General features: G+C 50.7%; 2 protein-coding genes and 1 long non-coding RNA gene across 3 annotated transcripts; 1 reads left to right on the plus strand and 2 right to left on the minus strand.

The window, feature by feature from the left end:
- Positions 1 to 2631: 2631 nt before the first annotated feature.
- NGRN (neugrin, neurite outgrowth associated) lies at positions 2632 to 8546 on the minus strand. Its single transcript, XM_047739327.1, has 3 exons — positions 8347 to 8546; positions 7830 to 7940; positions 2632 to 3730 (listed from the first exon to the last, which is right to left on the minus strand). The coding sequence occupies exons 1-3, from the start codon at positions 8508 to 8510 to the stop codon at positions 3121 to 3123; spliced, it is 885 nt and encodes a 294-aa protein (XP_047595283.1). The 5' UTR covers positions 8511 to 8546; the 3' UTR covers positions 2632 to 3120.
- A 68-nt stretch (positions 8547 to 8614) lies between these two features.
- Positions 8615 to 22110, minus strand: TTLL13 (tubulin tyrosine ligase like 13). Its single transcript, XM_047739317.1, is given in 16 exon segments — positions 8615 to 9395; positions 9398 to 9526; positions 9867 to 10185; positions 10764 to 10943; positions 11240 to 11420; positions 11705 to 11890; positions 14761 to 14945; positions 15387 to 15618; positions 15897 to 15982; positions 16325 to 16468; positions 16851 to 17007; positions 17472 to 17602; positions 19836 to 19954; positions 20665 to 20705; positions 21048 to 21315; positions 21824 to 22110. Coding segments are annotated over 15 exon segments (2562 nt in total). The 5' UTR covers positions 21305 to 21315; positions 21824 to 22110; the 3' UTR covers positions 8615 to 9180.
- Positions 10465 to 14869, plus strand: LOC125105675 (uncharacterized). Its single transcript, XR_007128983.1, has 3 exons — positions 10465 to 10766; positions 11519 to 11774; positions 14652 to 14869. It is a non-coding gene; the product is annotated as an uncharacterized LOC125105675 (long non-coding RNA).
- Positions 22111 to 22651: the final 541 nt, after the last annotated feature.

Here is a 22651-nt window from a genome sequence, read left to right on the forward strand (position 1 = left end):
ATTTATTTGACAGAGATCACGAGTAGGCAGAGAGGCAGGCAGAGAGGAAGGGAAGCAGGCTCCCTGCTGAGCAGAGAGCCCAATGTGGGGCTCGATCCCAGGACCCTGAGATCATGACCAGAGCTGAAGGCAGAGGCTTTAACCCACTGAACCACCCAGGTGCCCCAAGCATGTAACTCTTGATCTCAGGATCCTGTTTGATCCCTACATTGTGTGTAATTACTTAAAAAATTAGTAAACTTAAAGAAAATAAGAGGGAGTCATCTCTTTCAGATATATAAGTATTACAGATGAAATAATATGAAGCATATAGGATTCGCTTTATTTTTTTTAAAGATTTTATTTATTTGACAGAGAACACAAGTAGGCAGAGAGGCAGGCTGAGAGAGAGGAAGGGAAGCAGGCTCCCTGCCGAGCAGAGAGCTTGATGTGGGGCTCTATCCCAGAACCCTGGGATCATCACCTGAGCCGAAGGCAGAGGCTTTAATCCACTGAGCTACCCAGGCGCCCCTCAAATAAATAAAAATCTTTAAAAAGGAATAAAGTAGGTTGCTTAGGTGGCTCAGTTATTAAGCGTCTGCTTTTGGCTCAGGTCATGATCCCAGAGTCCTGGGACCATCAGGCTCGCTGCTCAGCGGGGACCCTGCTTCTCCCTCTCCCACTTCCCTTGCTTGTGTTCCCTCTCACTGTGTCTCTCTGTCAAATAAATAAAAAGGAATAAAGTAGGAACAATTCAACTTGGAGAAAGCTTAGGTCTTGGCTGAAGTCTGGATGGGTAGTCTGGCAAAGGGAAAAGGCAGGGCTTTCTGCCATTCTGGACTGACTGGTAAGCTTCTCCAAACATTCCTTTACTCAACCAAAATTGGAATCTATGTTGGGAGCTGAAACTACAGCAATGAACACAAAAGAGGTCTCCTGCCCCCGTGCGCAAGGTGGGTGATGACGGACACTACAGTAGTAATCTATTTCAATGTCGAGGCATATTAAACACGGTGTGGTCACAGAATGTGAAAGGAGTTGCTTTAGACTGGGTGATTAAGGAAGGCTTAACTAAGAAAGTAACATTTGATCTGAGGCTTGAAGGACATGGAATCTACCATGTGAAAATCTGGAGACAAAGAACCAGTAGGCGCAAAACCTTAGATTGGCATTTGCAAGAATGGAAAAAAGATTTAAGCTTGGTATGCAGTAGGATGGTAGGGGATGAGGTAAATGGAAAACCTATCAAAGCTTTTTAACAGCTTCTAATTTTCCACAGCCCACTGGGGAAAGGGCGTAGTCAAATGATTTGCAGGAGTTAAAAATTAGTCAAGTAGCATCTTCCACCTCTTAAAATGACCAAAAGGTTCTAATGACAAGTTACCACCATACTTTTTAAATCATAAAAAAACTGAGTCGTGATAGTGACAAAGCAGGGAGAACAGAGCCTTATCTCCCCACTGCTATAATTTCTTAAAATTTTATTTATTTATTAGGGAGGGAAAGAGCATGAAAGGGGAGAAGGTCAGAGAGAGCAGATTCCTTGCGGAGCTGGGAGCCTGATGCGGACTCCATCCCGGGACTCCGGGATCGTGACCTGAACTGAAGGCAGTGGCTTAACCAACTGAGCCACCCAGGCACCCTGCCTACTGCTGTATGACCAGCACCTGGATTCTCTTACCTTTGTCTGGCATGGGACAGAGCCTTGCCATTCATCCAATGCCCAAGTTAACAGTAATCAATGATACTGTAATCAATACTAGTGACATTTGAGATAGCAATGAGATTCACGAACACTCAATGACAGGTTTAGAAAATCAATTATTTTCATTAAACATCCAGCATATATTTAAATTCTGAATAACCAGTTTTTTACCAGTGACTTGTTAAAATGAGGCATGGCTGAACACTGTCCTTGGACTCTTCCGTTGCTTGCATGTGTCTCATTCTGTCTGTCTACTGATTGTCAGTTTCTAGTTATAATGAAGTATCTCTTCAAAAATCAGTAAACTCGGGGCGCCTGGGTGGCTCAGTGGGTTAAAGCCTCTGCCTTTGGCTCAGGTCATGATCTCAGGGTCCTGGGATCGAGCCCCACATCGGGCTCTCTGCTCAGCGGGGAGCCTGCTTCCTCCCCTCTCTCTCTGCCTGCCTCTCTGCCTACTTGTGATCTCTCTCTCTCTGTCAAATAAATAAAATCTTTAAAAAAAAAAAATCAATAAACTCAGGGGCTTATTACCTGTTCTCACCCACATCTCAGCTCCCTTGGAAAAATCTGATGACAACAGCAAAATTAGATGCTATTCAAGCTTTTAAAAGTAGCCAGAGATTATGCTTAAGGCCATAAAGCCTTTGCCTGCTTTTTTTTTTGGGGGGGGGGGGTGTCAATCCCCATACTCAATCTCTTTCAAAGCCCCAGCAACTGAAGGAACGAAGAGCTGCTTTACACGAGGTGATCAGTGAAGGACTAATGTCCCCATTTTTGGCTGTCAAAGCCCATGACTAAGGGTGAAGCACAGGGCCCTTTCTTGGGAACTCCTCAGGCTCCATCTCTCTCCCAGTGTTTAAGGGCAAGGGACCCTTTGCCTCTTTCCCTCCCTCCCTCTCCAGATTCACAGGTAAACCCTCTCACCCCAGAGAGCACCAATCAACACAAAAGCTGCATTTTACTTTATTTTTGCATATAATGAAAACAATGGACTAAACAGTTCCCGAAGTTCCCGAACTATCAGTGTTCCTTATTCAAGAAGTGAGGTCAGAAGGCAAACGTTGCAGTTTTCTCCAAACACATATTCCAAGTATCAGAGAGGACTAACAACACCCGCAACAGGGGCTGGTTTCAACACACAGAGCCCCAGCAAGAAGGGTGAGCACTGCGGATCCATGCGCGTCAGACCAGGAGCAGTGCTCCAGGACACCAGAATGTACCCAGCAGTCATTAACCCTTACCTGCTGTATACATCTGCCCTGTGAAGTTCACTACCTTTCATCAGATTCAATCTGACCGGCTCTTTCCTCCCACCTTCCAGGCTCATCATTTCCTACTATCCCAAGGTGGATACTCCACACACAGAAGTCCAGGCGGCTCCAGATATACTGGCCCAGCTGTGTTTCACTTGGCACCTCCACAAGCCATGCTCCAGCTCAGATTCTGTACAGGAAGTTCCCGTTGCTATCGAAGAACTCTCGCCCCCTCTGGACAACTTTGCTGCTAAAGTTCTGCTCACCCGGCTCCTCTGCCTTCAGATCTCCCGGCATGTCGCCTGGCAATCCATAACCATCAGGTCCTCTCTTGCCCGCGCCGTGGCTGGTGGAGGACTTCTGCAGCTCTCGCTGATGACCTAGGGCTGCTGCAACAGGCACGGAGCGTTCCTCCTCCGGGACCTGGATTCCTTGATTCCCTCCCTTCTGTCTCCGTGGTGTATTTGTACCGTGAGTGTTTGAGTCTATCAGGTGCAAAGCTGTGCTGTGACCCAAGCCTCTGAATGAGGATTCACCCCTTGGCATCAGCGAAGAGCCTGATCCAGAGTGACTCGCAGACAGCGACTTCAAGGTGTCCCCAGAGCCGGGGAGCTGCCGGAGTGAGTGCGCAAGTCCAGCTTTCTTAAGGACTTTTTGATCCTGCTTCAGCTTCTGCTCCAATGTGGGTACAAACTTGCTTTTTAAAACCCTTCGGATCACATCAGTGCTGACACCAAAGCCTTCAGCTAATCTAGGAACTGACCAGGACTCTGCAAATTCTTTATGTAAATACCTATGAGAAAAAGCAGCAGATTTTTTCAAGTTGTGAAGCAGTCCACTATCAAAGTAGCTAACTAACAATACTAGTGATATCTATGTGAAAAAGAAGGGCTCAGAAAAACAGCAAACATGGCCTCTATCTTGTGCCACTGAACGGCTGTGTTCCATTCCTATGTGCCGACACCAACACCCCACCACTAAGTCACTTTATTTCCCTCAACTAAACTCCTACTGTGCACCAGGCCCCAGGCAGATCCTGGGGCTGCATGAAGACTGTCCTTCCCTTCAAAGAACATACAGTCTGGTGGTGGAGACGCGTACTAACACATGCAACACCACGATGATAAATTCTAGTGGAAGATGCTGTCAGAGTGCCTGGGAGAACAGGGACAGGCTATCACAACACCTGTGGTGGCTTGGGAATTGCTTCAGAAGTCCACCTACAGCTGGTCTGAAAGGACGAAGAGGACTAAGCTGGCAGAGGGGAAGAGGAGAGAGAAGGTCCTGATGACAGAGAGAGCAGCATGTAAAATGCAGAGCAGCCCATCACCATTGTTAACCGTCTAACAGTGAAGACAGGAACAAGATCATGTCACGCTTATGGCGTTTAACCCAAAGCAACAGTGAACCAAGGAAGGATTTTTTTTTTTAAGTGGGTTTATTAAAAAATGGCAGAACTGAAATTTGGGACACACAAGCTAAGTCAAACCGTGTGCAGGTACAGGAAGCATTTTAAGCAGTGGAATGAATGCCACAAGGAGCTTTTCATTTTGAAGGTCAATCCAGGGGTAGTTTTCAGTGGTAGGACTAAAGCCGGAAAAATCCCTGTCCTGGAAATCCAGGCAGTCTGAACTGTGGCAGTTGCAAAGAAACCAGAAAAAGGAAGAGAGCTGAGAACTGTTATAGAAGGCCAAATGGTAGAACTTGGTAAGGACTAAATATCGGGGGTAGAGGTAGGCAGAGATTCAGGCTTGCAGCTTGAGTGACTGGCGGGACCATTCAGGAGTAGAGTGAAAGCAGGAACAAAATGAAGTCAACAGGGAACAATGATAAATTTTGTTACTCTGAGTTCGCTATTTTATTATGTTGAGTTTGAAAAACATGTGTGATGTCCAAAGAGATACAGTCTAGGGCATGGTTGAATATATACAGGTTAGAAGGAAACCACGGACTGGAGACAACAGATTCGGAAGTCGTCAGTGAAGAGCAGGGGTGGCTGAAACCACGTGATTGAAGTAGGCGGAGATAAAATGACCAAGGACACGTTTCTAAAACACAGCAGTATTTACGATACAGGAGGAATGAGGGAAACCCAGAAGGAAAGTGAGAAAAGCAGCCCTAGAAATAGAAGTGAGTAGTACCCTGAGATCAAGGAGACGAGAAGTTCAAGAAAATACACTGCAAGAGCAAATGCTGCAGGAATAGGAGGCAAGAGACCAGAGCGTCAGGAATCCCTAGCAGTGAGGAAGTCACTGATAAGATTTGCGCACAATGGTTTCACTGTTGTGACCAAACAAGGACAGGTACCCAGCGAGAGTGAGCTTGGGAACAAAATGATGAGGGAGAACCTGAAGCTGACAGATGGAGGTCTCTGAGGAATTAGGTACAACTATGACCTAGTGCAGAAGCATTGGTCCCAGACAAGTAAAGGGCCACCATTCCCCCCAGTTTGTAAACACTGAGAACTGGAAATAAAGAGGAAGTCCAAGAAGCTCTAAAGGGATCTTAACTAATGGTCAGTTTTTTCGTTAAAGTAAAAGGATAGGGGCACCTGGGTGGCTCAGTTGGGTTGCCAGTTGAATCCCCACACTTGGTAAGAGACTACTTAAAAATAAAATCTTAGGGGCGCCTGGGTGGCTCAGTGGATTAAAGCCTCTGCCTTCGGCTAAGGTCATGATCTCAGGGTCCTGGGATTGAGCCCCACATCAGGCTCTCTGCTCGGCAGGGAGCCTGCTTCCCCCTCTCTCTACCTCTCTGCCTACTTGTGATCTCTGTCAAATAAATAAAATCTTTAAAAAGAAATAAAAAAAAATAAAGTAAAAGGACAGCTGTTAACCACAGAAAAGGAGGTTACAGGAAGATACGGAAAAGCTGCTATTCAAGAGGGGAGAGGAGGATGACATGAGAGGTGCTACAGGCCCACAAATTCTCCTTGCTCTACAAAATCCACTTTCTTCCAAGTGTCACCTTCAGAGTCATTCTAACAGGAATGAAAAAGGACAGAGAACTTATGGAAGCCTACTTGGCAATATTCATCAAAACACAAACCCACTTGCCCTTGTACCTATCAACTCTACTTCGGGGAATGTACACAACAAATGTACCTGCCAGGTATGTGAATGCTGTGTATATTCAGAAGAGCACGATTTGTGACAGCAAGTCAGTGCAAACAACCCACATACACATCATGAAAGACCAGTTAACTAAATTATGAATTACTAGGGCTCCTGGCTGGCTTAGTCAGTAAAGCATGCAACTCCTGATCTCAGGGTCATGCTTTTGAGCCCCAGACTGGGCATAGAGATTACTTTATTAAAAAAAAAAGCGGGGGGGGGGGGTGTTCCTGGGTGGCTCAGTGGGTTAAAGCCTCTGCCTTAAGCTCAGGTCATTATCCCAGGGTCCTGGGATCGAGCCCCGCATCAGGCTCTCTGCTCAGCAGGGAGCCTGCTTCCTCGTCTCTCTGCCTCTCTGCCTACTTGTGATCTCTCTCTCTTTGCCAAATAAGTAAGTAAAATCTTTAATAAAAAAAAAAAAAAAGGGTATGATTTACTAGGATTTCTCCAAAAAAGAGCTTTCTGTCCTTAAGTGGAAAGGTCTATGAAATATCTGAAAAAGGGTTCCTGCCTGGCTCAATCAGTCGTGCATGCTACTCCTGACCCTGGGGTTATGAGTTTGAGCCCTGCATTGGGTGTACAGATTATTTGGAAAAAAGAAAAAGAAAAGAAATATGTTCAAAAGGAAAAGTGTAGAACAATATTTACAGTATTCTGTTTGTGATTAAGGAAATGAATACAAAAATCTATATTCATACTCCTATCTGCATAAGGACCCCTGGAAAAAGAAACAAAAATAGTTCCACGGGAGAGTGGCTGATATTAAACCTGTTTTTTAAGATTGTATTTATTTATTTGACACACAGAACGAGGAGGGGGAGAGAGCGAGCAAGCACAAGCAGGGGGAATGGCAGGCGGGGGAGAAGCAGGCTCCTTGCTGGGCAAGGAGCCCGATGTGGGGTTGGACCCCAGGACCCTGGGAGGCATCCCAGGATTAAAACTTTTCAATGTAGGGGCGCCTGGGTGGCTCAGTGGGTTAAGCCTCTGCCTTCTGCTCAGGTCATGATCCAAGCAAGGGTCCTGGGATGGAGCCCCGAATCTGGCTCTCTGCTCAGCAGAGAGCCTGCTTCCCCCTCTCTCTCTGCCTGCCTCTGCCTACTTGTGATCTTTCTGTCAAATAAATAAATAAAATCTTAAAAAAAAAAATTTTTCAATGTACAGACCACATTACACTGTTCTAATTTTGAGCCTTATGTAATGTCCCGTCTATTCAAAACAAACATAACATTTTAAAAAAGAGCTTTATGGGGCGCCTGGGTGGCTCAGTGGGTTAAGCCACTGCCTTCGGCTCAGGTCAAATCTCAGGGTCCTGGGATCGAGTCCCGCGTCGGGCTCTCTGCTCAGCAGGGAGCCTGCTTCCCTCTCTCTCTCTTTCTCTGCCTGCCTCTGTCTACTTGTGATCTCTCTCTGTCAAATAAACAAATAAAATCTTAAAAAAAAAAAAAAGAGCTTTATGACTTTTAAGATTCAGATTTTCTCTTCAGAAAAACCCACGTAACCAGGGAAGCCCCCATCCCTGACTTAGAAACGTCTAGATCTACGATTCTGAGGTTAAATGATGTGATGTCTTCTAGCCTACGCTTTTAAAATGTCAGCAAAAAGGAACTGTGTACTAATGTTAAGGACTGGTAAATTTAGATGACGAGCTTAGGGAAATTCGTTATACTATTCTGTCATTGAGAAATCTTAAATCAAAAAAGTAAAATACAACAATAACGTTCGAGGCCCCCGTATTCATCACTTCTCGTCACAGCTGATCCCAACTACAGCGAGTCTTACCGGATCTGTTCCATGGCTTTCCACGTCAGGGTCCTGGGCGGAGCACCCGGAGCCTCCATCTGCCTCCGAATTTTCTGGAACCGGGCGGCTTTTTTCTGCCGTCTCAGGGTGCTGGGGGAGAGAACCAATGGCAGAAGCCATGCGTGGGAGCAAAATGGGTGGCTGAAGAGCCTCGGACTACATCACAAAGAACCCAGCCCTCTTCTCTTTGTTTGCAAGGGCAACCAGGCCATGTGTGTTGGCTCAGACCTGCTCCATACACCTCCCCAGAAATCTAATACCTAACACAGCCCGTAAGCACGCCGAACTTTCTAAACGGGTGATGAAATGCGTCACTGGTGAAGAAAGCTGTGGTCCCAAAGGAGCCGCACGCCCGCCCCTGCGCCCCTGCCAACGGGTAAGAAACAAGAGCTGCGGCGGATGCGGCGGCACCACGCCCGGCTCCTAGCGGGCGCGGCCTGGAGCGCAGGGGCGCGAAGCCCCGCTTCAGGCTGAGGACCCAGGAAGGAGCGGGTACCTCTCCACCTCCTGCAGCTCCCGCTCCTCCGGCTCCCAGTCGGAATCGGGGTCCGGCTCGCGGCCGAGAATGCCGGGGTCTGCCACCCCCCGGGTCGCGAACCCACAGCGAGCGACAGCAGCACGGACACGCACGCCCAGCAAGACGCTCAGAGGAACCGCCATGTCGACAACAACAACAACGTCTTCAGCAGCCGGAAACGCGCAGTACCGGAAGTCTAGGGGCGGGGTCGGGAGTGGAAGGGCGGGCCGGAAGCAGGGATGGTCGCGAGTCTCCCCCGCTTCCGGCGGAGGACGGGGAGACGGGCTTGAGCCCGTGCGCTGCCCACCGTTCCCCGTTGTGAATGTGGAGAGTATTGAGCCTGAGATGCAAGGGCCAGAATGACGTAGAGGACGCTCCTGCAAAACGCCATAAACTTTAATAAAAAGACGGATTCATTTGCCAAGAGCTGCCCCTCCACCCCAAGGGCTGCCCAGGCCGGCCTGTCTCCGCCACGACGGCGTTAAAGGCGTCCCCTCGGCGGTCCTCTGATGGCCACAGATCCCTGCCTTGGGCACACGGCTCCTCTGGGAAAGGGGCTTCTTGTCGCCAGGATGACTTCCAGCCCCGGGCCGCACCCGGGGTTCAGACCCATCACCTAGCTATAAATCCAGGCTAAGGTTTGAAGGGCGGGGATGAGTACGTGGCCGACCCTATCTCCTCTTCATCTTTTAGTCTTTACGGATCTGAAAATAATCTTAGGGTATTGAGGAATTCTCGATGTCTTTGTGTTTTGCCTTATGCAAACAGGGTTCCTGGCCAGGGCTTTTCAAACTGAAGCTTGGTGGCAGTCTTTCATTTAGCAAAGATTGAAGGCCCTCCGCCCCTTTGGAAACCTAAGGGGCCTCTCCAGGAGAGATCGAGTGCTGGGCTTGCATCCTGCGTTAACCGGTTGTGGCTGAGGTCAAGGAGGGCAGTGGTCTGCAGCATCAGGGGTGCAGAGGCAGGGCAGAGAGTGAGATCACGGGCTTTGGGTGCTTTGTGTTCAGAGTCTACCGCGGAGGGCAGGCACAATCAGTCCATGAGGCACTTTCCACTCTTTCTGGCTGCAGAAGATAGCCTTGCTTTGGGGTTAAAGTGGATGACACTGATCCTGCCAGGGCTCTGTTTATGGCTTCTAGCCTTCTGTTGGCTTGGCCTTCTGCAGTGGAAACATGGGTCCCCTGAGTTGGTATTCACAGGAGATTCCTCACCTCTTTACCACCTGTTGCCCTGTTACCAACACAGAGGAATGGCATCCCATGCTCCCCTCCAGTATCTATACCACGCTGCATTGTAATTGTGTGTTTACTTGTCGGTTTTCCTGTTAGGTTTGTTGAGTGCTGGGCTGTACTTCTGCCATTTCTACCAGGATCCACTACCTGTCCCACTCCCACACTGGTGGAAGTGCCATGTTATATTTTGGGAACATCCCAGCTGTAATGTTTGCTACTGGGAATTTACCCAAGTCAGAGTGACCAAAGCTGGTATTGTATACTTACGACTAGTGAGCCTGACTCTGGCACTGGAAAAATAGCGCCTTCCAGATGTCTTCATTGACAATGAACAGGGGCCGATGGCTGCTGGATCTCCTATCCAGTTGAAGTTCTTGGGCTGTAGGTGGCACCAGGAATGATGTGGAATGGCAGCATTCATGGTTGGCAGTGGCCCTAAGATCCTGGGGACCAATTCGTGGGCCCGGACTGGATGCAGGAAATGAGGAGAGCCCTGCTCTTTTGCGGCCCTTCTCAGGAGGACCAATGGGACCAGACTCACAGATTGCAGTTTCTGACTGCACAGCCCGTCCTGGTGGCATCTAGGCTAGAGGAGAAGAGCAGCCCCTTACATTTCTTTTGAGGCTGGATGGAATGGTGTGAGCAGATGGGTGACTGAAACATCTCTTCTAGACTGTGGCCACTATTTAACCCGTTAACTCCTTTGGGGCCCAGCCAAAACTGAGGACTCAGTAGGCTTGCTACTAGCCCAGGGAATAGTGAATGCGGCAGCTGTTCTGTTGGCCCAAGTCTGTTTACTTATCGCCCGTTAGAGCCGTGGTACTGGCAGTGCTAGGGAGAGATTACACAGAAGCCACCAAGGGTGGTGGCCTTGTTCTTTGTCAGTCATGAGTTTGGGGTTATTGCAAGACTGGAACATAGAGAACAGGTTTCTGAGGAGAAGGGTGGGAGCTGCACTGGGCCAGACGTCATTGCCACAAACAAGGGAGCCGGGGAACAAATGCAGAAGGAACCAAGAGACCCTTTCCCAACACCCAGCATACTCTGCTCTCCCGGGCTGCGCGCCAGATACCATCACATTAGCCGCCTGTGCTGTGACCACCACTGTGTGCTGCTGCAGCCCGTTTTCCCGTGTTCTGTGAGAGGCTGCGTAGGGACCCTCACCAGGTACTCATGAAGTTTTTTCTGGCCCTGGCGGCTGGGGTGCAGCATACGGGTGAGCTGCTCTACAATACCCAGGCTTCGGATGAGGTTCTCCCTCTGGAGCAGGGCCTTCATGCGCTCGAGCTCCTCCTCTTCCACAATCTCTTGAGGATGCATGGTATCCAGGCGTGCGGGCAGCAGCTGTAAAGTACGTGAGAGATGAGTTCAAGATCTCCAAGGGGGAGACCCACTCCATCATGGCTGGGGGACTCCTGCCCACTCCACTCCCCCCGCCCCGTTCCCTTCCCTGACCCTAGTGGAAGGTGCCCTTTGCTATCCATTCGCTCACCTCCTGGTCCACCAGGTCAAATCCAATGTACTCATTAGGAACTCCTCACTCCCTTATACAAGAGGAGGAGAGGACAGCAAAGATTCCCTTCTCTAGGAGTCCCAACCCATCTCCTGCAGAAAGGCAAGAGCTACCAAACCCCTGACACCTCTTTCTCCCGGGTCCGGTTCCTGTAAGCCAAGTGGGTGGAAAGTCCCCGGAGCCCGGCCCTGGATCGGCTCTTCTCCCCTGCTGATTCACCCTGGTTCTGGTCCCTGTTTTCCTTTCGCCTCTTACTGCCTGAGTTCTCCTGCTGTTCCTGCTTAAGGCGGATCTCTTCCAGTTGCTGCCTGACAAGACACAGCAGCTTCAGACACTGGAGAAAGTGTACTGGGGAGAAGCAGGGTGAGGGAGACAGGGTATGGGAGAGTGGTGGAGGGGGGGACAGGAGTAGAATGAGGAGGAAGACGGGAAGCCTACTAAAGGGAAACGGAGTCACTAAGAGTCTGATAGGACATAAGACCCCATTCCTCTTTGCTCAAGTGTCCGGCTTCCTCTCTGCCCTGCTGGGGCACAATTCAGCTTCAGGATAAGCTCCGCTCAAGTGGACAGAGGAGAATGCAAGGCAAAGTACCTGGCACACTCCTCTCTGGCCTTGGAAGCAGCAGTCTCCTGGAAGAGGGAGCCATTGTGCTTGAAGAAAGGTGCGTACTTCTCCGTGTCGGGCCCAGGGTAGATCCTCCGGTATCCCCCGAGGTGGGAATCCTCATAGCGTTCCTGGTCCAGTACTGCGGCATGGGATGACTCAATTTGTTCTCGCCTACGGAAACCAGGCTCAGAGTGAGTCAGGAGGACTGTGAGAATGTGCAGTGGGGGAAGGAAGGCTAGCCAAAGCTTTGAGGATCTCCTGCTAGCTTCACGGCCTTTCTGTCCATGGCCCACGTAGGGAAAGCTGCCAAGGCCATCTGGCTAATGCCACCTGTGTGTAGCCATGAAAACAGAGGCTTGACTTCCAGAAATCTGGTTTGTTTCCTTCCTTCCTTCCTTCCTTCCTTCCTTCCTTCCTTCCTCCCTCTTTCTCTTTCTTTCTTTCTTTGAAGATTTTATTTGACAGAGAGAGACACAGTGAAAGAGGGAACACAAGCATCGGAAGTGGGAGAGGGAGAAGCAGACTCCCCGCTGAGCAGGGAGCCCGATGCGGGGCTCAATCCCAGGATGCTAGGATCATGACCGGAGCTGAAGGCAGACGCTTAATGACTGAGCCACCCGGGTGCCCCAGAAATCTGGTTTTCACCTTAAGTGCAAAGGGGTCTCTTCATATGCTAGCACTCCCAAGTTATCACCATCTTTTGGGGTTTCTGATTATAATCTATGTTAATTACAGAAAATGCAGAAGCACAAAAAGACCAAACATCCCATAATCTTACTGTGCAATTAGCATTCTGGTTATGGGCATGGACTCGGACAGGACCCCCAAGTCTGAATCCTAGCTTTGCTCCTAACTACCTTGCTCTTTCTTTAATCCTCCCTTCCTTTCTTCTTTCAGACAAAAATGGGATCATACAGCAACATTTTTTAATAGCTGCCTAGTATTCAAGTGACTCTATGATTGTACTTTTGTTCCCCATTTTTTTTTAAAGATTTTGTTTGTTTATTTTTATTTTATTTATTTGACAGAGGGATAGTAAGAGCAGGAACACAGTTAGGGGGAGTGGGAGAAGCAGGCTTCCCAACGAGCAGGGAGCCTGATGTGGGGCTCGATTCTGGGCTCTGGGATCATGACCTGAGCCGAAGGCAGATGCTTAACTGACTGAGCCCCCCAGGCACCCAAGATTTTATTTTTAAGTAATTTCTACACCCAACCTGAGGCTCGAACTCATAACCCTGAGAACAAGAGTCACACACTCCACCCACTGAGCTGGCCAGGCCCTGCTGTATGTTTGCTTAATAAGTCCAGTAGTTGGGGCACCTGGGTGGCTCAGTGGGTTAAGCCTCTGTCTTCGGCTCAGGTCGTGATCCCAGGGTCTTGGGATCGAGCCCCGCATTGGGCTCTCTGCTCGGCAGGGAACCTGCTTCCCCCTCTCTCTCTGCCTGTCTCTCTGCCTACTTGTGATCTCTGTCTGTCAAATAAATAAAATCTTAAAAAAAAAAAAAGTCCAGGGGCGCCTGGATGGCTCAGAAGGTTAAGCCTCTGCCTTCGGCTCAGGTCATGATCTCAGGGTCCTGGGATCGAGCCCCACATTGGGCTCTCTGCTCAGCAGGGAGCCTGCTTCTCCCTCTCTCTCTCTGCCTGCCTCTCTGCCTACTTGTGATCTATCTCTGTCAAATAAATAAATAAAATATTAAAAAAAAAAAGTCCAGTAGTTTTCAGCCCTTTTCCCCACTGAAGGACACAATTCCTACAGTCATGTCCCACTGTGGGAATACCCACTGTATTTATAGTTCTACTTCCCTCTGTTCACACATTTGAGTGCCTACGTGTTCCAGGCCCTCAGGATATCATGACAGATCAAATACACACCGGCCCGGCCTATTGCGAAGCAGGTGGTGAAGAGTGATGTTGTTATGGGAATAATTCTAAACCTACTCCAATTCATTCGTATGTATTATTTTTTTAAAGATTTTATTTATTTATTTGACAGACAGAGATCACAAGTAGGCATCGAGGCAGGCAGAGAGAGAGAGACAGAGGGAAGCAGGCTTTCTGCTGAGCAGAGAGCCTGATGCAGGGCTCGATCCCAGGACCCTGAGATCATGACCTGAGCTGAAGGCAGAGGCTTTAACCCACTGAGCCACCCAGGCGCCCCTCATTTGTATGTATTATTAACATTATAATTTAGTATCAGCAACAAATCGCCATGTTTATAACCCATCTTATAATGAAAGCAACAGTGGGTGAAAAAGACTGATTTCAACAATCCCTTATTATGGAATGACTAGACTGTTTTCTGTTTCATTATAAACTTTCTAGAGGACCTTTGTTTAAAAAAAAGAAAAAAAGCAAGAACAAACAGCTCATCAGACCACATAAAGGTCCCTTATGTGCTAACTGGAAATAGCTTCAAATGACACTGCTACGCATGGGACAGAGAATGTGAAAGTTACATTATTGTCTGGGTAAAGGGAGGAGAACAGTGTGTGTGTGTGTGTGTGTGTGTGTGTGTGTGTGTGTGTGTGTGTGTAGGTATGTATGCATTAAATATATTTTTTTAAAGATATTAAGATACTTTATTTTTTTTTATTTTTTTTTTATTTGACAGAGAGAGATCACAAGTAGACAGAGAGGCAGGCAGAGAGAGAGAGAGAGGGAAGCAGGCTCCCTGCTGAGCAGAGAGCCCGATGTGGGACTCGATCCCAGGACCCTGAGATCATGACCTGAGCCGAGGCAGCGGCTTAACCCACTGAGCCACCCAGGCTCCCTGTATGCATTAAATATTTATCCAAGTATACATGTGACCCAAGGAACAGAGATTGGCTCGTCTGGGGGCATACCGTAGCTGGAGAAGAATTAAGAGATTATTCACAGTATCTTTTGAATTTTGAACATATTGTCTGTGATATGTAACATATTATCTCTGCAGAAAAGAGTTATTCTTTGTAGCCTATCAGCCCTAGACCACCTTCCCCACCTAAAGAAGCACTCGTACGCCCAGGCCAGTGGTAACAAGATAGCTCAGACACCTGGAGCACCTCGCTTCCCGTGGCTGCTGATGGTACTGGAAAAGCCGCTCCTTGACTCGCCGCTTGTCCTCCTCCATCACCTTCCTTTTGTCACAGCCTCGGAGGTTGACAAGGGTCATGGCATCGCAGAGAAGTGCATCCTTCACTTCTCGATCAAGGCGGGAGTCAGTGGTGAAGCTTGGAGAGTGGTTTACCTGCCAGGAGGAGTCCTTATCCACCCCGTTCCCAGATCACCCAAGCAGGCGTGGTCTCCTGGAGACCTGACTGAGGGTATAGTCAAGACATCTCCCGCTGCAGAGGCCTCAGCCAAGGAGGCGGGTGTTTCTGACTCCCAAGGCCACAGAACTGTGCCTCGGAGATCCCTCTGATACCCAGACAGCCTGATTCTATAGATACAGTGTCCCAAAAGACAAAGATTATATGAGGAACACTTGGGATTCAAATCCTGGACCAGTGGCCAGAGACCACTCAGATTTGACTCATTGGGTCAAAAGCGGAGAGATCTACATCCCCACCCCAGTGCCACCACGTCCCCCATTCTCTCTTCCACCAACTGAGTGCATGTATGTGCCAGGCATCCTGTTCAGGGCGGCCTCTGGACCTTGGTTCTGCAAAGCCCAAAAGACATTCCTCACCTCCAGCAGCCAGGGCTTCAGCCTGTGGTCCAGCAAGATGTCAAAACCAAGGATCTCAAAACAGGCACATGTACCTCCACTCAGATATTGGGGAAAACAGGTTCGGTAGTTGTGGCGAAGAACAGAATGGGCTGAGATGATGGTTTTGATGATGATGTCCTCGATGTCCCCCCACAACTCTCCGGGGTCGTAGCCGTGTTCTCGCAGCCAGGCGTTGAGTGTGGACAGCTTCCTGCGAGGCCCAGTGCTCAGAGGACCACCCATTTCTACACCAGTGGGTCTGGGCCGCAGGCAGGATGGTCCCTACCACTACCCCTACTTCCGGGTGCCTGCATGGGAGTGTGGAGCGGGGCTTACTGATCAGGGTGGGGGGTGGGACTGCACTTAGAGGTCAGGCACAGGACAGGGGTCTGTAAAGATGGTTTTCCTGAGCATTTGGCCTCCCAAGAGCCGGCTCAGTTTTTGGGCTGCTGAGACCATAAGCTGAAGAGCCATCAGAGTAGGGAGTACCTCTTACTGCCCATAGCATCATCCCGGACAAAATTCTCATTGTGTTTGTTGATAGCGTAATTGGTCAGGTGCATGCAGACGTCATCCTGGGAAGAGAGCGGCCCCGTGGCTCAGACTGCTTCCCTCCAGCACCCTGTCTCTAGCCCTTTATTGCCTTTTGATCACCCATCCCTCCCCAGGACAGCTCATCTCCCCTCTGTCTTCACCTACGAACTGTCCGGTAAGCTCCTGGGGAAAGGGGTAGGCCAGGCTCCTCCAGGAAGGACCTCGTAGCACTCACCACCCCCCAGATGCTCTCCTCCCAGCCAGGTGCCAGGGTTCACGGGTGACAATGACAAGCCTCTCTACTTGGTTTCTCCATGGAACCTCAGCGCTCATGAGAGGAGGGCGCCGCCCTGCCCCCCCGGGGCTGCCAGCTGGCCCCTTACCAGGTTGCTGTGGCTGGGCTCCACGTAGGGCATAGTGGCAAAGCGGGCCAGGCCCTCCTCATACATGAAGATCCGAAGAGGGTCACAGGACGTGATCAGGACATAGATCCGCATATCAAACTTGAAGCCATCGATGAGGAAGGGCTGAAAGCACGCACACCCACGGGGGAAGAAAAATCTTTGAAGTGCTCGTTCTATCCCATGCACTGTTGTAAGTGTTTCAAATCAGAATACCTCATTTAATTTTCATAATAACAGTATGAAGCATAAAATAGTTACTGTTATCACTCCCATTCAACAGATGAAGAAACTAAGGCACAGAAAGAGTAAGAAATGGCCCAAGATCACACATTTAAGAAGTGGGAAAACTCAGATTCAGACCCAGAAAGGCTTGCTCTGAAGCATGACTCTGGGCTGCCTCCGAGGTGAGCGGAAGCAGCAGGAAGGGTAGGAGCTAATGGCACTGGGAGAGATGAGGCACCCCAGGGCTCGGGGAGGGCCCCAGGGGTCCCGAGGCACCCTTCACCTTGGAGATGTATTGCTGGCAGATCATATGCTCTCCCGGCTTGATCTCCCGGGGGTTTCGGGTGATGAAGATGCCCCGTCCCTGGCAACCGCTGTCCGGTTTGCAGATATAGGTGCGGGTTTTTCGCTGACGGCCATAGGACTGGAAGTCCCCAAAGCTATGTGCAGAGAGAGGCTGGTCAGAAGGGTTCTGTGTGGGGCGCCTGGGTGGCTCAGTGGGTTAAAGCCTCTGCCTTTGGCTCAGGTCATGGTCCCAGGTATCTGGGATCGAGCCCATTGGGCTCTCTGCCCAGCGGGGAGCCTGCTTCCTCCTCTCTCTCTCTGCCTGCCTCTCTGCCTGCTTGTGATCTCTGTCTGTCAAATAAATAAATAAAATCTTAAAAAAAAAAAAAAAAAAAGAAGGGATCTGTGCATCACAGCTGAGCCAGGCCCCATGGAGCTCTGCTCCCGTCCACGCTCTTCCTGGAGCGTCTGTCTCAGACCTTCTTTTCTTAGACCAGCTGAAACTCTCATCCCTTGAGACTTTCTAGGTCACAAGGTCAGAGTCTGGAGGGAACTGAGATGGTGAAACCTTTCCTACTCGAGGACATGAGCCTGGGCAGTGGCGGGGGGTGTCACTCACTCTGCAGGGAGACACCAGGTGCGGGGGAAGATGTTGTACTCCGTAGGATAGAGTTTCTGCATGCGGTTCAGGTTCCGAGCCAGCAGATCTTTGCGGCAGATTTCGGTCATGCCAGGGAAGTGATTGATTTTCTGAAACAGAGTCAGTTGGTTAATGACCCCCGCCAGCCAAGCAAGCAGCGGTCCCTGGGGCCTTGGGCATGCCGGGAGGACTGGGAAGGTCAAGATAGAAGTCACAGTGGACAAGGTGCCTGGGTGGCTCAGTCAGTTAGGTGTCTGACTTGATTTTAGCTCGGGTCATGATCTTAGGGTCCTGAGATTGAGCCCCTCATTGGGCTCCGTGCTGGGTGTGGAGGCTGCTTAAGATTCTTTCACTCTCCCTCTGCTCCTCACCCCTACCCACAAGCACATGCACGCACTCTCTCTCTTTCTCTCTCTTAAGTGTGGTGGGGTGCACCTCAGTGTCTAGGTTAGTTAAGCATCTGCCTTCAGCTCACATCATAATCTCGGGTCCTGGGATTGAGCCCTGTGTCAGGCTCCCCACTCAGCAGGGAACCTGATTCTCCCTCTCCCCCTGCTCCTCCCCGCTGCTTGTGTGCTCTCTTGCTCTCAAATAAATAAAACCTTAAAAAAAAAAATGTCACAGTGGGGGTAATCCCTGTACCCAATACCCTAAGGGAGAAAAGGAAGGTTCCCTAAAGGAAGTGAGAACCTCCTCCTTGGCCTCTCCCAAAACACAAGCCCACACTGAGGTTGGGAAATGAGGGGCAGCAAGAAGGATTCACCAGGACTCTGGGCTTTCTAGCTGCCTTATAACATCCCCCAGAGCACTGGAGATGCGTCCTATAAGAATTGGTGCATGGGAGCACAAGCAAATGAGAAACCTTTTTCCAAAAGATCAAAGAAAGCTGCACAGTCCCAGGAATGCCCTGCCACGGCGCCCCCAGGATCTGGCATTGCCAGGGCACCTGCTGGAACCCCAGAGCCAGGAGGCAGCATCTCCAGTCGGTTCTGGGCTGTCTCACTGGCTTTACCACGCATCCGCTGCAGGAACTTCGTGTTTCTGAGCCTTGGTGTCCTCTTAACAAAAGGGTGTCTGCCACTCAGGGTTGGTTTTGAGGATTTAATGAGGGAAGAGTGTAAAAGCACTTAATACCCCCAAGGAATGTTGTTCATGTTGTTTTGCTCATCTTCCAACTGCTTCTTGCTTGACCCTTCTTTGGGGCTCCTCAAGCACTTCCAGTTCTCTCTCTCTCTCTCTCTCTCTCTCTCTCTCTCGGGCTCTTCTCCCGTGACTTGTAGGACCAGTTACAATCTCCTCCACTCCCTTCCTGGCTTCCCCTCAAACTAAGCCTGCAGACTTTTCTAAATTCTGGAGTTGCTAACCACCACAAAGACCCCATTAGAGGTCCGGCTTAGTCGGTGGAGTGTGTGACTCTTGCTCTCTGGGTTCTGAGTTCAAGCCCCATGTTGAGTATAAAATCTTTTTTTTTTTTTAAGATTTTATTTATTTATTTGACAGACGGAGATCACAGAGAAGCAGAGAGAGAGAGAGAGGAGGAAGCAGGCTCCCTGCTGAGCAGAGAGCCCGATGCGGGGCTCGATCCCAGGAACCTGGGATCATGACCTGAGCCGAAGGCAGAGGCTTTAACCCACTGAGCCACCCAGGCACCCCTAAAAATAAAATCTTAAGGGGTGCCTGGGTGGCTTGGTGGATTGGGCCTCTGCCTTCGGCTCAGGTCATGAGCTCAGGGTCCTGGGATATAGCCCTGCATCGGGCTCTCTGCTCAGCGGGGAGCCTGCTTCTCCCCTCTCTCTGCCTGTCTCTCTGACTACTTGTGATCTCTCTCTCTGTCAGATAAATAAATAAAATCTTTAAAAAAAATAAAATCTTAAAAAAAAAAAAGACCCAATTAGAGGATAACAACAATGCCACGAAGAGGCTATAATCTTTTGGGGGACGCATCTTTCCTGACTTCCTTGCTACCCTGCGGGGGCCCGCACTGACTCTCAGCAGATGCCGATGCTCGGATAAGCTGCTTAGAAGCCGATCACTCTGCCCGCCCGGCTGTGAGCACTGAAGCTGCCTTCCCCTTAGGTGGGCTCACCTGCCCTCAAGGGCGCCAGGTGGGCACGGATGCCTCCAGGCAAATAGTGCCCAACAGATCCTTCCTTCCTATAATAGAAGTTCCAGAAACCCAAGAGGAGAATTTTTCCAGGGGAGCAGAAGCCCTGGCCATGGCCTTTCCCACTCTGCCCAGGGAGACAGCCATAGAGGGTGGCAGCCGCAGCTGCCCGAGCAGAATGGGGAGAGGACTCATTCAGGGACCATGGCCCCTTTTAGGCTCGGGTCCAGAGGTTGTACCTGAAACCTCTTCATGTCCATGACTCGTTCCAGTGAGACAGAGCAGTCTGTCCAGTACACAGTCCATTCCTCGTCCTCCCCCACCTCCTTCAGGCCACACATTTGGGCTGCCCGACGCACTGTGGAGAGAGGAAGGTCAGTGGTGCCAGCCGGGACACTGGCAGCAAGCCTGGGGATTGTAGCTAGGTCCGATAAGGAACAGACTTGACCACAGAGTGGGTTGAAGACGGCGGTGGCTCTTACCTCCAGTGCTACAGCTTAATTACCATGTGACAATTCCAAGTTCATGAGGCTGTCAGGGCCCTTCCAGAATCCGTGACAGAGAAAACTAGAGCCTGGCTCTCTGCTCCTCTGAGTCTTCTCTCTCTCAATTGGGGTGGTTTCTGACCTGCAGAGCCGACCCTCCAGAGGGGTCACACTGGCACCTCCCACACAGGGTGGCCCCTGGCCCAGATGGCAGTGGACACAGGAGGAGATGAAAAGATAGCTGACCTAGCTGTTGATTTTTTTCTTTTAATTCCTCAAGCCCCCTCAAGGGCTTCCTTGGGGGAGGGGACCACAACCATATTGACCTGTTCTCATGTCAATTATGGTAAAATCTGGGAAGGGGAGAGCAATGGTGACCTTCAGTCGCTTTTTCTTGCTGGATAACAGCGGGATTTCCGCTACCACTAGAACAGTGATGTCTCAGCTGCTAGTAGCTCAGTACTGGCTATAGGCCAGCGGAACAAGATGCAGGGGCTGGGAGCCTGACTGGGGACCATCCCGAGAGCGAAAGCTGCAGGTGCCCTCCTATGGACAGTGGTGTGTGAGCCAGCTGGGTGCTTACCGCTCTCATACTTGCAGTTGGTCAAGTTGATGGCCAGGGGTCTGGAAGGGAGGAATAGTAGAAATCAGGCAGAGTGGGATAAAGGACAGACCCAGGGCTTCCAGGTACCCAACACATCTACAATGCAATTCATTGTCTCTAAAAGCCACTTGAAGACCAGGATGATAGAAATGGGCTGAAAATTAAAACCAAGCCAGCTCAAAAGGTTCTGAATTTTGTGTTTTTGTAGTACCAAAAGGTTAACGATGTTCCTGTACTGCCTGTCCTCTTTTGCAGATGAAAGGGAAGACCCCCGCCTCCCTCCACAACTGCTGAAGGGAGGCCAAGGGGTGACTCTCTTCTGCAGCCAGGCCAGTGAGGGGACCCAGGCACCTGTCTGTTACCTGCGTTTCCGCCTTCTCTTTCTCCTCCCGACTTCTAAGTCATCTGAGTCTGCTGGGGCTATGATTTTCTTTGGGATTTTCTTGGCTACAATAGATAAGGACACTCCATCCCCAAATTCCTTATAGTCAGCCTTTGAGAGTTCCTGCTGAGGAGAGTCAGAAGGGAGGGTAGCTTCTTGAACACACTCCTCCTCGGATTCCTCTTCCTCAACGTAGTCTTCCTCCGATTCGCTGGTCTTACAGGTATTTGGCTCCATCCTCTTAGGTTCTGAGGGGAGAGGGGTGAGAGTGAAATATGTGTCCGAGCTTCCTTCCTCCAGGTCCAGGAAGGCCTGCGGGAGTCCACGCAAAGGATCTCCTTCATGGTGTTACAGGGGAACGTTGCTGCCCCTACAGAACAATCCCATTGCAGAAGGGGATGGTTTCCACGTAGGTAATGGGGACAGGGGAATGCCTGTGAAATGTTGGCTTCCCCGACAAGTCCTGATTATCCAAGATCACCCCTCCATACCACATGCTGGGGTGCACGTAGAAGCTGGACAGAGCTGGCAGGGACCATGACCATGACTTTTTAATTCCTGAATGGGAAGGAGGGGATGGCTGGGCTCTTGGGGGACCTTCGATTTTAAAATGGAGCTGAAAACCAAAGGTCGCCTAAGCCGGCCCTTTCCCTGTCCCCATGATTCAGTTTCTCCATGTGTACACCCTGGCACTTGACGGCTAAGACCCCTTGGGCTCTGCTGGCGGAGGAGGAGCCCCTGGCGGACACTGCCCACCCGAGATTCCGAGGAGAGGGTGGGGGCTGCTGGGTCCGCCCCTAGCGGTCCGAGACTGGACTCAGGTGGTCGCTCATGTCCACCCTTCGCCCGGCTCCTGCTCCTTCCCGGGCGTCGCTGGGCGTCCGGGACCGCCTCCTTGTTCCACAGGACTGGCTGTCCCCGCCGATCGCGAGGGGGAGCCCGCCCCCCCCCCCGTTCCGGGGTTCGCTCCTAGCTCAGAGGTCCCGGCGGCGGCGGCGCCTCCTACAGCAAGCCTGCAGCCGCCGCCGCCGCCGTCGCCATGGACACGAGGGCGGCCCCCATTGGAGAAGCGTTCTGGGGGCGGGGCTTCCCCGGGACCACACCCACTCGGACGCGGGCCGAGGCCACCCTGGGGGCTGGCGGTGGTGGCTCAGCGGTCCCCGCTGCAGATCTGCGGCCGCTGTCTGGGGCATCAGCTGGGACTTGTAGCCCTTCCGCTTTCTCGCCGCTTCACATACGTCTCATCCTATCCTATCTCGAACCCGGGGGGCGAGTCCGGAATTTGGCCAAGTCTGCCTTCGGGACAAGTACCTATTCGCCTGCCTTCAGTGTTTTAGTGACCTGTGTTGAAGCGCGTCCGCGCTGGGCAGGGACAGCGGCGAACAGCGCGCACCCTGCTGTGCTGAGTAACAAAAGGGCCTCATCACAGAGCTCCTTCACCGCTCCTCCTATGCGTGTCCCTACACTCTGACTTCTGATGGCCACCTCCACCGAACTCAGTCCAACCTGTCATTCTAGACTATCCCGTGTGCCTAAATCTAGAGGACGTTTTAGAAACTCCCTTCTTGGGCGCCTGAGTGACTC

The sequence above is a fragment of the Lutra lutra genome, chromosome 7, assembly GCF_902655055.1.
Source record: "Lutra lutra chromosome 7, mLutLut1.2, whole genome shotgun sequence".
NCBI classification, from domain to species: domain Eukaryota; kingdom Metazoa; phylum Chordata; class Mammalia; order Carnivora; family Mustelidae; genus Lutra; species Lutra lutra.